We start from the raw sequence: 15379 nt of genomic DNA, 5'->3' as shown, positions 1-15379 counted from the left end.
GTAGTATATGTCCAGTGAGGACCCACTAAACCTTTTGTCTCCCATTTAGAGTGCGTAATGGCACTTTTCCACTGCAAGTACCGGCTCGGCTCTACTCGGCCCTGCTTGGCCCGGGTTGCTTTTCCACTGCTGGTACGGCATGGTACGGTTTTGGAACGGTTCGGTACGGTATGCTTTTCCGCTAAAGTAGTACTAAAGTTAGGTGGGTGGGATAACAACGGGGTGGGTGGGATTCTCTGACCAATCAGTGGCTAGTAGTGACAGCATGCAAAGGATTGTGGGATATGGTACCGGTATGGTACCTCTTGGAACCACAATCAAGGTGGTACTGTTTTTGAGAGCCATACCGTTCGGTTCCATGCAGTGGAAAAGCGCCGCCGTACCGTACCGAACCGTTCCTACACCATACCATGTGGTACCAGCAGTGGAAAAGCACAAAAGCGAGCCGAACCGTTCGGTTCCATGCAGTGGAAAAGGCCATAATAAGTATTAGTGTAACAAATGTATAGCTAGACTATATTTCAACACTTTTTCTTGAATTTTAAATCCATGTGTTTCTCTCTACTGTTTTTGGATATTCTGTTTTTTGCTTTTTGTATAAATAAAATACCTTTTATCTTATTCCATGTGTATTGTGTCTGAGGTACCGAGATAGTCCAATTTTCTTTTGGAGACTGTTAGGGGGAACATTCTTCCTCTCAATATTTCATTTACTCTTTGGATGATGGTACCCCCAATTGGTATTTCATTATAACCTCGTTAGAGGCTCGCCCTTGATATATATTGACTTTTTATTGTATATAAAGGTGCTATCTGTGATACATTTGCCTTAATATATTACTTTTTGAGTTTAAATCTGGTTTTACCAAAACAATATAACATTTAGGAAAAAATATACAACCTAAAATTCCAGCACTGGATGATATGATAGCAAATATCTCTACAAGCAACGTATTGATTCCTGAAACACTCAGATAGGCCAGGATAAAAGTGATCCAGACACTGCAGAACACCAGCATGCTAAAGGTGATGTATTTGGCCTCATTGAAAGTATCTGGTAAATTCCTGGCTAGGAAAGCCACAACGAAGCTCACAGCTGCTTGAAGTCCCATGTAGCCCAGAAGAATGAAAAATGCCAGTACAGATCTTTCATTACATTGAATGATTATTCTATCAAGATACAAGTCCTTATTGGCTTCAGGGAAAGGGGGAGAGACAGAGAGCCAAATTATACTGGTTACAATTTGGAATGAAGAACAAATGAGAACCAGACAGTTCGGAATCCTCACTCCAACAAACTTCTTCCAGCAGCTTCCAGGTTTGGTGGCTTTAAAGGCCAGGTAGACCATGACAGTCTTGGCCAGAATGCTGGAGACTGCTACTGAGAAGAGGACCCCATAGACTGTATGTCGAAGCATACATGTTATATGTACAGGACGACCCAGAAACAAAAATACAGAGAGGAAGCTCAGCATGATGGAGACCAGGAGAACAAGGCTCAAGTCTCGATTATTAGCTCTGATAACCGGCGTGTCTCCGTACATAAAGAAAATCACCAATATGAATAAAGTTACAACAAAAAGCAATCCAATAACAACGAAGATGGCAAGAGTCACTGCAGTATTTGTATAGGATAGAAATTCAACAGGTTTTGGTACACATTGGTCATGGGCATTTGGCCACTGGTCTTCTGGACACTTCTGGCATGAGCCTTTGTCTAAAAAGATAAAGAAGTTGATATAAAATGCAGTAATAAAAATAACCTGTCACGAGTACACTAATCCACAGCTTAAAATGGGGTCCCACTCTAAACCATATTTATTTCCACATACAGTAGAAGGGAACACATTTTGGGGGCTTCCAAGTACCCTCCTAATAAGGGCCTAAAAAGTGCAATCTTAATAAAATCAATGTAAAACTGTATCATAATAACATGTCTATTTACATCATGACACCTTTACCCCTTTTTACCCCAATTTTCATCTTTCAGCATTGTCAAACTTTAAATGATGACTACTCAGGCATGCAACACTGTACCCAAACAACATTTTTATCATTTTTTACACAAATATATCCTTCTTTTGGTGGTATTTCATCACCACTGGGTTTTTAACTTTTTGTTAAATAAACAAAAACAGACCGAAAGTTTTGGGGAAGAAAATCTTTGTTTCAGTTGTAAAATTGTGCAAATAAATAAGCTTTCTTCATAAATAGTGATGAGCAGAACACCCCCCCCCCCCCCGGTTCGGGTTCACACCAGAACACCACGAACAGAGGTAAAGTTTGTTCGAACAAACGAACCTCATTGAAGTCTATGGGACTCGAACCTCGAAAATCAAACGTCCTCATTTTGAAGACTTAAATGCAAGTTATTGCCCCAAAAAAGTGTATGGGTCCGGGTCCTGACCTGGGGAACATGTAGCAATGAAAAAAAAGTTTTAAAAAACGATCGTTTTTAAAGAAGCACTGATTTACTGATTTTAATGAGGCTTAAAGTGAAACTATAAAAATGAAAAAATCCTTCAAATATCGTGCCTGGGGGGTCCCCTGAATGTGCCTGTAAAGTAGTGCATCTCTACGATGTATGTAGCCTGCTGCAGCTATACTGACATTTCTAAAGCAGAAAATGTCATATACAAATATACATACAAATTTCAAATCACATGTACTTGTCCTACAGGTGCAGAAAAATTGGGCCTTGGTTGTTGATGGTGCCTGAACACCTTAACCAACCTCTCACAGTTCCTCTTGCTGGGTGCAGGAACGGGACCTGCTGATAAGAATTCCATGCAAATTTGAAATCGCATGTGCTATGCAAGTGCCAAAAATCAGGCCTTTGCCGTATGTTGTGCCTGAACACCGTAAACAAGGCCTCGCAGTTACTATTGCTTGGTGAAGGGATGGGACCTACTGGTAAGAATTCCATGCAATTTGAAATAGCATGTCCTATACAAGTGCCAAAAATTGGGCCTTTGTGGAAGGTGGTGCCTGAACACCGTAACCAAGGCCTCGCAGTTACTCTTGCTTGGTGCAGGGATGAGACCTGCTGGTAAGAATGCCATGCAAATTTGAAATCGCATGTGCTATACAAGTGCCAAAAATTGGGCCTTTGGTGTTGGTGGTGCCTGAACACCGTAACCCCTCACAGTTAGCAGGGCACAGGGACAGGGCCTGCTGTTAAAAGTGACATACGACTTTTAAATTGTATGCACCTGTCATACAAGTGCTGAAAAATTAGGCCTTGGGGGTTGGTAGTGACCTGGGAGCTAGCAGAATCAAGGTAGAGGAATAGGATAGGCAGCATATGCAGTCTTCAAGGGATGGCAGACCCCTAGCAAATTCAATCTGTTACATCAGCATCAGGGGCTTGATAGCTCTTGTTGATCCAGGACTGGTTCATTTTGATGAAAGTCAGCTGATCAACAGAGTCTGTGGACAGACGCACTCTTTTGTCCATCACAAAACCTCCAGCGGCACTGAACGTCCGTTCGGAAAGCACGCTGGAAGCAGGACAGTCCAGTAGCTCCATTGCATATTGAGCAAGTTCTGGCCAGTGGTCCATCCTCAAGACCCAGTAAGCCAGTGGATGCGCAGCTGGAAAGGTCTCCAAGTCTGCTCTTGTGCCTTGGTAATCAAGCACCATATGATGGAGACGCTGGCAATGGTTGCTTAAACCTAACAGCCCTGGGTGCTGCTAAGGACAAAAGAACTGTTTAAAGGCAGTCGGCCTCCTTCTCCACTGCTCCTCCTTTGGCTGAACGATGCCTCAGAAACACGTCCGGAGAATGTTGACCTCCCAGTGTCTGGAAAGGTGGTACACAATTTTTTTTTTCAAGGCTTCCTCAAGATGTTTCATCCTCTGCTCCCTCTGCAAAGGCAGGAGGAGCTCTGCAACATTACCCTTGTAACGTGGATCAAGAAGGGTTGCCAACCAGTAATTATCCCTCTTCTTGATAGCACGAATCCTTGGGTCCTTTCGCAGGCTTTGCAGAATCAGGGAGCCCATGCAACATAAATTGGAGGAGGCATGAGCTTCTGAGTCCTCTGGGTCACTAAGGATGACATTGTCAGCAGGAGCAACCTCTCCCCAAACACGTACAACTCTTGGGGTTTCTGGGGAATCAAAACCATCCCTTGAAGACTACTGTATGCTATCCTCTTCCTCTACATCCATGCTGCCGAAATCCTCTTCCTCCTGTGTGTTTTGTGGCCCTGCAGGAATGATATCTGCATAAAGGGGGCCTTGTGAGGAAAGGAAGTCCTCTTCTTCCTGCCGCTGTTCTGACTCAAGTGCCCTGTCCATAATTCCACACAGTGTGTGCTCCAGCAGGTAGACTAGCGGGATAGTGTCATTGATGCATGCATCGTCCAGACTCACCATCCTTGTGGCCTCCTCAAATGGTGACAGGACGATGCATGCATCATTAATCAAAAGCCACTGGCGTGGTGAAAAAAAGCCAAGCTCCTACTTGTGCCATACTCACACAGGTACTCATTGATGGCCCTCTGCTGTGTATGCAGCCGCTGCAGCATTGCGAACGTTGAGTTCCACCTGTTGGGCATGTCACAAATGAGGCGGTTGGCGGGCAGGTTGAATTCCCCTTGAATGACAGATAAGTAAGCACTGGCATTGAACGAATGGCGGAAATGGCCACAGACTTTACTGGCCTGCCTCAGGAGATCTTGTTGTGGCGTCAACCATCTCTGAGCCTGCCCCTGCAGAACTGACAGAATCTCTGCACCGGTGTGACTCCTATCCCCTAGACAGACCAACTGAAGCACGACATGGCATCTTTTAGCCTGACTGCTTGCGTAGTCCTTTGAAAGCTTAGGGAGCACTGCTGCTGCAGAGGAGAATTGCGCAGAAGAGGACATGGAGGAAGAGGAGGAGGAGCAGGTGGTGGTGGAATAGCCAGATGTGGCAGAACCAGCACCAGCTTTTTGGAGGCGTGGTGGCAAAACAAGCTGCAAGACTGAACCCTGTCCTGCATCCTTCCCAGCTGCCAGATGAGTTACCCAGTGCGCCGTGAAATAAATGTACCGTCCCTGTCTATGCCTGTTGGACCAAGAGTCAGCAGCAATGTGCACCTTCCTGCTGACCGCTTTGTCCAACGAGGCCAAAACACTACCTTCCACATGACGGTAGAGAGCCGGAATGGCCTTACGTGAAAAGTAATGCCTTTTTGGAACCTGCCACTGTGGTGCAGCACAATCCACAAATTCGTGAAAGGGAGCCCAGTCTACCAGCTGAAAAGGCAGCAACTGTAATGCTAGCAATTTGGCCAAGCTAGCATTAAGACGCTGAGCATGTGGATGGCTGGGACAGTATTTCTTTCTAGGGTTCAAATACTGGGGTATTGAAATTTGCCTGCTGCTCAAATCAAGTGGTGGTGTACTGCTAGCAGATTGGGTGCAACTCTCTGTGACACTCATTGCTATACCATCATCCCTCTCAATGCTGGCATTTGAGAAGGCATGAGGTATAGTAGGGTTAGAGATTGCAGATGAGGAGCAAGGTGATGTTAGCTTGTTTTGATCTGGTGCCTCTTTCAGGTGCTATTGCCAACGGACTGCATGGCAGGAAGTCATATGCCTTTTCAAGCATGTGGTGCCCAAGCTGGTGTTCTGGCCGTGCTTGATCCACTTGACAGATGATGCAAACAGCAACGCTGCGGTCTACTGCACAGGTGCTGGAAAAAAGCCCACACTAATGAACTTTTTGGAGTCTGCAGGGATTTTGCAGCACCCTGCACCTGTGGAGCTCTGTGCTGTGACGCAATAGGTTGGCTACTGCTAGGCCGGCCCATGGAGCACATCCTCATCCTCCCCCTCCTCCTCCTCTATCCTGTCAGGCACCCAAGTACAGTCGGTGACCTCATCATCCCCTCCCTCCTCGTCACTGGAGCAAACTTGGCAATATGCTTCAGCTGTGGCAACATGACTGCTGGTCTTTTGTCTATCGTTGTCACTAGAGATGGCCTTACGGTTCACCCGGTGGTCGGTTCACGGCGAACTTTGCTCGTTCGCGATTCGCCGAACATGCGAACATATGGCGATGTTCGCGGCCGCCATATTCGTTTACATTGTGAAGAACTTTGACCCATGACACATCCATCAGGTGGTACAGGACAGCCAACTGAGACATTTCAGCACATGGCCATACCCCCTACCTTATAAATAGACCTGAGCTGGCTGCCATTTTACATTCTGCTTTTTGTCAGTGTAGGGAGAGGTTTGCTGTGTGGAGCAGGGACAGATTGTCAGTGACACAGATCGCTCGGTTATAGGTCCACAAAAGTCCTTTTAATGACTGGTATGTGGTATAGGTGTACTAACTATATTCTGTCTTTTGTCAGTGTAGGGAGAGGTTTGCTGTGGGGAGCAGGGACAGATTGTCAGTGACACAAATTGCTCGGTAATAGGTCAACAAAAGTCCTTTTAAGGACTGTTATAGGTGTACTATTGTTTGGTGTGCAGTATATAGGGGTGTAATACACTTATAATATACTTTCTAATATAGAAAGCATATTATAGTGGATTTGGGTACTGCAGAAATGTTGCCTTTTTTGCTGCATTACCTCTGCTACACACAGTGACAAAAGTTACTGCCCAATTTTTTTTAACCAGATCAGCCCAAGGAGGTTGGGCCCCGCTGTCTCCGAGATCTCGATTGTTAGTGGTGGGGAAGGAGACGTCGATGATGACGTCTATATGGACGTCACGTGGGTGCCCACAAGAGAGGAAGAGGAGGGGAGTTTAGAGGGAGAGATGGACCAGCAGATAGGGAGGAGAAGCAGGCGGAAGTTACATTGCACAGGAGGGAGTAAGCAGACTGCTAATGTATCAGGAGCGAGCCATCAACCATGTACAGTCACATCTGGCGCTCTCAGGACGCCGGCACATGGCTCCGCAGTGTGGGCTTTTTTTAATGTGTCCGCTGCTGACAATAGTGTTACCATCTGCAGCCTTTGCAGTCAACGCATAAGTTGCGGTAAGCCCAACACTCACCTAGGGACGACCGCCTTAAGAAGGCACCTGGGCTCCCATCACCGAGCCTAGTGGGAGCAACGCCGTCAGAACTCACAAAGCCACACTCCAGGCTCTCACCGTCAAGCCTCTTCTCCTTCTCCTCTCTCCTCACAATTGTCCTCCACTCCACATTCCATCATGCCGTCCTCACGTTTTATGGAAAAAGGTAGGCTTCTGTGGCCCAAATGTTGGAGCGTAAAAAAAATGATGACGCCGGATAACCCTCTTGCCCAATGGTTGACCACTGGCTTGTCGGAACTGATAGCCCGCCAACTACTGCTATATCAACTGGTGGACTCGGAGGCTTTTCGGAAATTTGTGGCCATTGGAACACCACAATGGAAATTTCCAGGAAGAAAATATTTCTCGCAGAAGGGCATTCCAGAGCTATATGGCCATGTTCAGCGGCAAGTGAATGTATCTCTGGCAAACAGTGTCATTGCCAAGATACATCTGACCACAGACACATGGTCTAGCAAACACGGGCAGGGAAGGTATATAACTTTTACTGCCCACTGGCTGAACCTTCTGACGGCTGTCAAGCATGTAACCCGTGGCACCCGTGTAGATTTGGTTTTACCGCCTCAGATTGCATGCAGGCCTGCCTCTTCTTCTCCTCCTCCTACTCCATCCTCCCTCTCCTCCTCGGCTGACTCCTCCTTTTCCGCTGCTACCGTCTCTTCCACTGCGCCGCCAAAGATCCCCAGAACCTATTCGGCATGCCAGGTGAGACGTTGCCATGCTGTGCTGCTTCTGTTGTGCCTGGAAGCCAAGAGCGACACTGGTCCTGCACTCCTTTCAGCTTTGCGTTCACAGGCAGATCAGTGGCTGACACCGCTCAATTTGACAGTTGGTAAAGTGGTGTGCGACAACGGTGCCAATCTGCTGAGCGTGCTGAAACAGGGAGAAATTACACACATCCTGAACTTGGTCGTGCAGCGATTCATTGGCAAATACCCTGGGGGTCCAGGACGTCTTGCGGCAGGCCAGGAAAATCTCGGGCCATTTCAGAAGATCTTACACAGCCATGACTCGCCTTGCTGACATTCAGCAGCGACACAACCTGCCCATCAGACATCTTATTTATGACTGCCAGACACGATGGAACTCAACCTTGTATATGCCTGATAGGCTGCTCCAGCAGAAACCTGCAGTTAACGACTACCTGTACGAACTCTGCGGCAGGACAGGTTCTGGGGAGCTTGGTTATTTTTTTTCGCGCCAGTGGCTGCTAATGCGTTACGCATGCAGACTTCTGCAGCCATTTGATGAAATCATCAAACTGCTATCAGTGACATCGTACCTTACGCCTTCTTTCTGGAGCGTGCAATGCGTCGTGTCATTGATCAAGCCATCGAGGAGCAGGAGCAGGTAGATGAGGAAGTTGGATGAATTCCCATTAGGGGCTACTCCATCTGAGACAAGTCAACAACAGGAGTCTGAAGAGGGGTCAGAGGAGGATGGTGCCAGGGCGAATGAGAAGGAGCAAGAAGAGCATGCTTTAAACCTTTCTATGATCCCTGGTGTTGTCCGTGGATGGGGGGAGGAGAACGAGGACAACATTATCCTGGATGATGAGCAGGAGCCAGGCCACTACACCGCTTCCAGTTTAGTGCAAATTGGAACCTTCATGCTCCAGTGTTTAAGGGGGACCCCCGCATAAAAAGCATAAAGGGCAAGGACCAGTACTGGGTGGAAACGTACTTAGACCCCTGGTTCAAACAAAAAATGGTGGAAATGTTACCACCATCACAGAGGGCTGTCTGAATGCAGCACTTCCAGGCCTTGCTTCGAGAAATGCTGCATTCTGCTTTTGCCTCCGCTGGCAGAGGAATTTCCACTCACAGAGAAACAGTTGCGGGTACCAATCCAACAGCGCCTGCAAGAAGAGGGCGTTTTGAAGATGTGTTGGTCACTTCTGATATGAGATCCTTCTTTCAGCCGAACCATCGACAGCTGTACTCCGGATCCAGCATCAGGGAATGCCTAGACCGACAGGTGTCCGAGGTGGAAGCTCTGAGAAGTGATGAACCCCTGGACTACTGGGTGGGCAGGCTTTACCTCTGGCCAGAGCTTGCACAATTTGCAATGGAACTGTTGGTTTGCCCTTTGTCCAGTGTCCTGTCCGAAAGGACGTTCAGCTCAGCAAGGGGAATCGTGACCGATAAGCGCACTCGCCTAGCTCACGACAGTGTTGACTACCTCACATTTCTAAAAATTAATGAGGCATGGATCTCGGAGGAATTCAACACATGTGACCAGTAGACCATGTTTGATTCAAATTCCTCATGACAGGCCACAAATATCCGCCACCACCCTTAACAATTCATGGTCCCTGTCTTAGGTAAATACAGCGGCATAAAAGGCCTTTTATATCCGTTGAATGCCTAATTGCTACAGTCTGTCCCTGCTCCACACAGCAACCTCTCCCTACACTGACAAAAGACTTTTGTGGAACTATTAGCTAGCGACTTGTGTCACTATACAGTCTGTCCCTGCTCCACACAGCAACCTCCAGCCACAGAAAACCAAGTTACTTACTTATTTATCCTGTCAATGCCTAATGTACCTCCAGCCACAGAATACTACGTTCTTTGCTGTCAGGTGAACGCCTGTTGGCTAATTTTTGGGGCCTGTACTGGCCGACACTTACTTCTTTATTCTGTGAATGCCTAATTTTTCAGACTGGAATTGAAAATCAATGGGTCTGTAAACGTTCAGTTAAATTGTGGAATGGATGCGGACCCATTTTACAGATGTGTGAATGGACCCTATATGTATTTGACATGTATTTACCGGCTGCTGTCAGTTCTGGCTGATTTAGAAAAAAAATAAATACATTTTTTTGCTGAAAAAAAATAAAACATTTTTATATGGCAACTTTTCCAATAGCAATACTTCTGGTATGTCAGTGTCCATGTTGGCACAGCTAGTAAGTATTTTGTGGCTGCAAATATGACCTGGAGGTTTTTAATTTTCGCCTGCCATTAAAATGAATGGGGTTCGCCGCGAACTTGCGGTTCGCGAACATTTGAGCGAGTTTGCGGATATCGTTCGCAAACCGTCCCGGCCAATATTCGTCCATCACTAGTTGTTACCCCCTCCCTCTAGGCTCATGTTATTCCCTTCATCCACCTGGGAAACAAAATCACAGCTTTCAAATGGCTGCGCATCCTCCAGTAGCATGTCACTGACACTATGATCGAATAGTTCAGGTGACTCCTCCATGCATGATGGTGGGGCAACTGAAGGAATAGCTGTGGAGAAGGAGCCTGTGAAATGGGCCGCTTTGGCAGCTGTGGTGGAAGGCAAACTACTGGGAGCGTGGGTGTCAGAGGAAGAGGAGGATGAGGAGGGCTTGTTGATCCACTCCACCAACTCTTCCACATCTTGTGGATGAATAGCACGGACAGCACCGGAAATAATTGACGGGTGTGCACCACCTGCAGAGGATGCACTATGTCGACTGTGACCACCACTTTTCACAATGGACACAGAGGCTGCTTGCCCTCTTTTTGTGGCCTGTGAGCGTCGACCTCTCCTTGTCAGGCTTTCGGACATGATGTTGATACAGATCAATATAGGGTATACACAACTGATCAATAGATACTCAATGATCAAACGACCAATGCTCGAGTCGAACGTAGCCTCGACTCGAACTCGAAGCTCATCCCTAGTCATAAATTTAGGCCAAAATGTATTCTGCTACATTTCTTTGGTAAAAATAACCCAAATCAGTGTATATTATTTTTCCTCTAGGAGAGTTATAGAGTCTACAAACTATGGTATATATATCTGAAAATCGATCAGTCCCAATGTACTGATGGCCTATCTCATTTCCTGATGATGTACATCTTGCGCATCAACTTTGTATTTCTCATCATAGGGGCTTCACAACATACACTCATTATAAAAGGTCTTTTCACAAGCTTAATAGGCTAATTATTAAAGAAAATAAAAAGTTACCTACCTGTATGATTGGATATCTCCCCCTTTGGGCAATGAACGCAGTAAAAGCAGCACACAGGCATATCTGGCTTCTGGACTCTTCTATTACCTGGGGGACAATCTAAAGAACACACTGATGAAGGAATCTAGAAGACAAAAAGAGGACAATATAAAGAACACACTGATACAGGAATCTAGAAGAAGACAAGAGGATAATCTAAAGAAAACACTGATACAGGAATCTAGAAGAAGATGGGAGGATAATCTAAAGAACACACTGATAGAGGAATCTAGAAGAAGACAGGAGGATAATCTGCAGAACACACTGATACAGGAATCTAGAAGAAGACGGGAGGATAATCTGAAGAACACACTGATACAGGAATCTAGAAGAAGACAGGAGGATAATCTGAAGAACACACTGATACAGGAATCTAGAAGAAGACGGGAGGATAATCTGAAGAACACACTGATACAGGAATCTAGAAGAAGACAGGAGAACAATCTGAAGAACACACTGATACAGGAATCTAGAGCAAGGCAGGAGGACAATCTAAAGAACACACTGATACAGGAATCTAGAAGAAGACAGGAGAACAATCTGAGGAGCACACTGATACAGGAATCTAGAAGAAGATGTGAGGATAATCTGAAGAACACACTGATACAGGAATCTAGAAGAAGACAGGAGAACAATCTGAAGAACACACTGATACAGGAATCTAGAAGAAAACAGGAGAACAATCTGAGGAACACACTGATACAGGAATCTAGAAGAAAACAGGAGAACAATCTGAAGAACACACTGATACAGGAATCTAGAGTAAAACAGGAGGACAATCTGAGGAACACACTGATACAGTGTAATGTTCTGGTACCTTTGGGTACCCTAATTACTCTTTCATAAGCGTATGCGCCCCACCATTCTCTTTTGGTAAGGTGCGCATACACCTTTAAGACTGATGCTGTCATCACTGAGCGCCGGACTGGATGGCTATTTAGATCGCCGGCTCTCACTCACATGTGTTCGTTCAAACTGCTTTGTGCCTTGATGTTAACCTGTCTTGAAGCTCTCGTGCTTGCAAGCATACCTCGCTGTCGGAACCACGCTGCGCTGATCCCTGTATCCCGCTACCGGATCATCCGCTCTTGCCGAACCTCTCCTCTGCTACATTGCTATTAGTGATAAGTACCCCACAGGGGAAATCTCTATAACCTTTATACTAAAGCTTACACTATCTAGCTCTGCATACTAAGGACTATTACTACATCTGCATTATCTAAGATTGCTAGCTCTTGAGCCTACTACCACCTGTTCTTGCACTGGGTTGATCTCTCTTGTATGTCCACCTGCTACTCTGTCATCTACTACCATACATGATTGCTAAACCTATCTGCATCCCATCTGCTACTATCTTACTTTCAAGAACATTTCCTTTCAAGTGTCTGTCATCTACCATCTCTACCCAACCTGTCTCTTCAGCCTATCATCACTGTGTTACTATATACATAAGTCACTCTAGGAAACATCTTATTGAGTGTGTGTATTTACTTGCTGAATTGAGATCATCCACACATCATGAGTCATTGAGAGTTGGGATTGGTGTCTCAGCGTTTCTCTACATGACTACTGAAGTGGAATATTTCTGCAGCTGAAAATCCACATCATACATAAAACGCAGGAGCGTTACATACAGGAATCTAGAGTACAACAGGAGGACAATCTAAAGAACACACTAATAGAGGAATCTAGAGCAAGACAGGAGGACAATCTGAAGAACACACTGATACAGGAATCTAGAAGAAGACAGGAGGGTAATCTGAAGAACACACTGATACAGGAATCTAGAAGATGAAAGGAGGACAGTCTGAAGAACACACTGATACAGGAATCTCGAGCAAGACAGGAGGACAATCTGAAGAACACAAATAATAGAATGCATTAAGATAAAAAGCCTTCTGACTTTACAACTCCTTTAACCCAGGGAATGGTTCCAGGAGAGTAGGGTCAGAACAGGGGCAATCCCTGCCTTGAGGAAACATTCTAGTATCTGGGTTAGGAACCTGAAGCTCTTCCCAGCAGCATTATTGTGCCGTCCCAGTGCTCTGATAACTGCTGTCCCTCCAGGCTGCGGCCTGAACATGATCTGGAACCTGTGCTGGAACCTGCAAAGCCCAAGATGGGCAGAGCTGTGATAGTCACAAGGCTAAAAAACATATGTTCTGTTGTGGTGATGCTAAAAACCCCTGCGAAAGTAACTTTGTGTGAGTTCTGATTTTTTAGCCCTGAAACATTCCTGACTGGCTGGACTGAAGTTAATGAAAAACATTACAATTTGTTTAACCACTTGCCCCCAATTTACATACGTGTACATTATTGACTGCAAGCAGTTATACTGGAATTATGACTGCAGCTGTCAGCCATAACCCTGGTATTAAAATTTTCAGCCATCAATGCTTTGTAAAGTAAAAGCAATCCTAGCAGCTAATTAGTCACTAGATTGCTTTTACAGGAGGGTCCCCCTCCTCCCGCCGCCCTCCAGTGCCTCTCTGGGCTTTCCATCCCTGCGGGGAGCCTGGCATCCACTCCAGGGGTTGAGCCGGTTTTCAAAACAGGTCACCTGAAGACCGGATCGTCTCTGATCACCTCTATAGACATGAATTTTCGCCACTTCCAGTTAGGGCAGATGTAAACTGCCATTATTTTTTTTTTTTTTTTTTTTTATAAAGCATGAGATCAATGCTTTTTTTTTTTTTATCTCATGCTTTCAAGGGTAGAGGAGAGATTTGGGGTCTTATAGACCCCAGATGTCTCCAAAAAGAGGACCTGCCATGCTTTATATCACAAGGGATGTTTTTATTTCTTATAATAAATTAATAAAAGTGATAGAAAAAATAAAGGGACAGTGTAATAAATAAAAAAAAATAATAATATATATTTTTTTTAAAACGCTCCCCCCGTCCCCCTTTGCTCACGTACGAATGCTTACATAGGTCGCGCGCACACATGTAAACGGTGTTCACACCACACGTGAGGTATCGCCGTGAGCTTTATAGTGAGAGCAATAATTCTAACACCTGACCTCCTGTGTAACTCTAAACTGGTAACCTGTAAAAAATGTTAAAGTGTCGTCTATGGAGATTTTTTTAGTATCGTAGTTTGTCGCCATTCCACGAGCATGCGCAATTTTAAATCTTGACATGTTAGGTAACTGTTTACTTAGCATAAAATCATCTTTTATATTTTACAAAAAAATGGGTTATATATTGTGTTTTTTATGCAGTAAAATTAATGAAAGTGTATTTTTCCGAAAAAATTGCATTTGAAAACCTGCTGCACAAATACCGTGTGACATAAAAAAATTGCAACAACCGCCATTTTATTTTCTAGGACCTCTACAAAAAAAAAAAAAAAAAGGTATAATATTTGATGGTTCTAAGTAACTTTCATCATGGAGTTTCTGGGAGACTTGGAGTGGGGTCTCTTTTTGCTTTGCTGTATTTTAGATGATCCTCGGTGCTTCTTTATAATGACTGACCTCATCGTTCTTCCAGTATACGGGATTCGGGAAAATGTCAAGCCGATATCCATCTTCAGATGCTGTAAAACTTCCAAATATATAGGAAAGATAAGTCCTGTTCCTCATTTCATAGACATAATTATTTATTTGGTAGGATGTGGACATTTCTCCTTTCTCGTTAAAAAATACTTCTTCTCCAATGGGATCTTGGAAGTGTATTTTTCTTAAAATCAACTATGAGAGACAGCCAAAATAACAGCGACAAATAGTAATATTAGTTTTATTTTTACTTTATAATCCCTGAGCAAAGCGATCAGATACAGCCTTCCTAAAATCACTGGCACCCCGCACTTGTGGGACTTTGTGAACGCTCCAGAATTTCTTGCCAACATCCTAAATTTGGTGTCCAAACTTTCCTGAAAGTTATCCAGTTTTGCAGAATCTTTTGCCCCTGGTAGATCTCTGTTTACCAGTTCCCACATGCAGCACCCTCCGGCCTCATACTGTATATCAGGGGTCCCCAAACTTTTGAAATAAAGGGCCAGTTTACTGCCCTTCAAATTTTAGGGGGGGGGGGGGTTGGGCTGTGGCCAGTGGGTGTAGAAAATACCCCAATATCAATGGTGTTTAGTGGGAGGAAAAAATAATTTCATAATTGGTGTCCGTAGGAGTAATGGTGCCCCTTTGTTGGGGTCAGCGGGAAAAATAATGCCCCATCACTGGTGAAAGTAGGAGAAATGGTGCCCCATCATTGGTATCAGTGGGAGGGATAGTGCCCATCTTTGTTGTCAGTGGGAGGAATAGTGCCCCATCATTGGTATCAGTGGAGTTAGTTTCCTATCTCTGGTGTAAGTGGAAGGAATATTACCCCATTGTTGGTG

At 45.0% G+C, this 15379-nt stretch overlaps 1 protein-coding gene across 1 annotated transcript in view; it reads right to left on the bottom strand.

Annotated features, from left to right (window-relative positions):
- Positions 1-809: 809 nt before the first annotated feature.
- Positions 810-15379, bottom strand: part of LOC309553089 (vomeronasal type-2 receptor 26-like) — a gene marked incomplete at both ends in the record, with an annotated part of 50406 nt that continues 35836 nt past the window's right edge. The window contains 3 exons of the mRNA XM_082253988.1: positions 810-1717; positions 11000-11123; positions 14517-14732. Coding sequence (XP_082110114.1) covers positions 810-1717; positions 11000-11123; positions 14517-14732 — 1248 coding nt within the window. The remainder of the gene's footprint in view (positions 1718-10999; positions 11124-14516; positions 14733-15379) is intronic.

This window comes from Pelophylax lessonae (assembly GCF_965119305.1).
Source record: "Pelophylax lessonae genome assembly, chromosome: 1".
NCBI classification, from domain to species: domain Eukaryota; kingdom Metazoa; phylum Chordata; class Amphibia; order Anura; family Ranidae; genus Pelophylax; species Pelophylax lessonae.
This window is presented reverse-complemented; position numbering and strand designations above follow the sequence as displayed.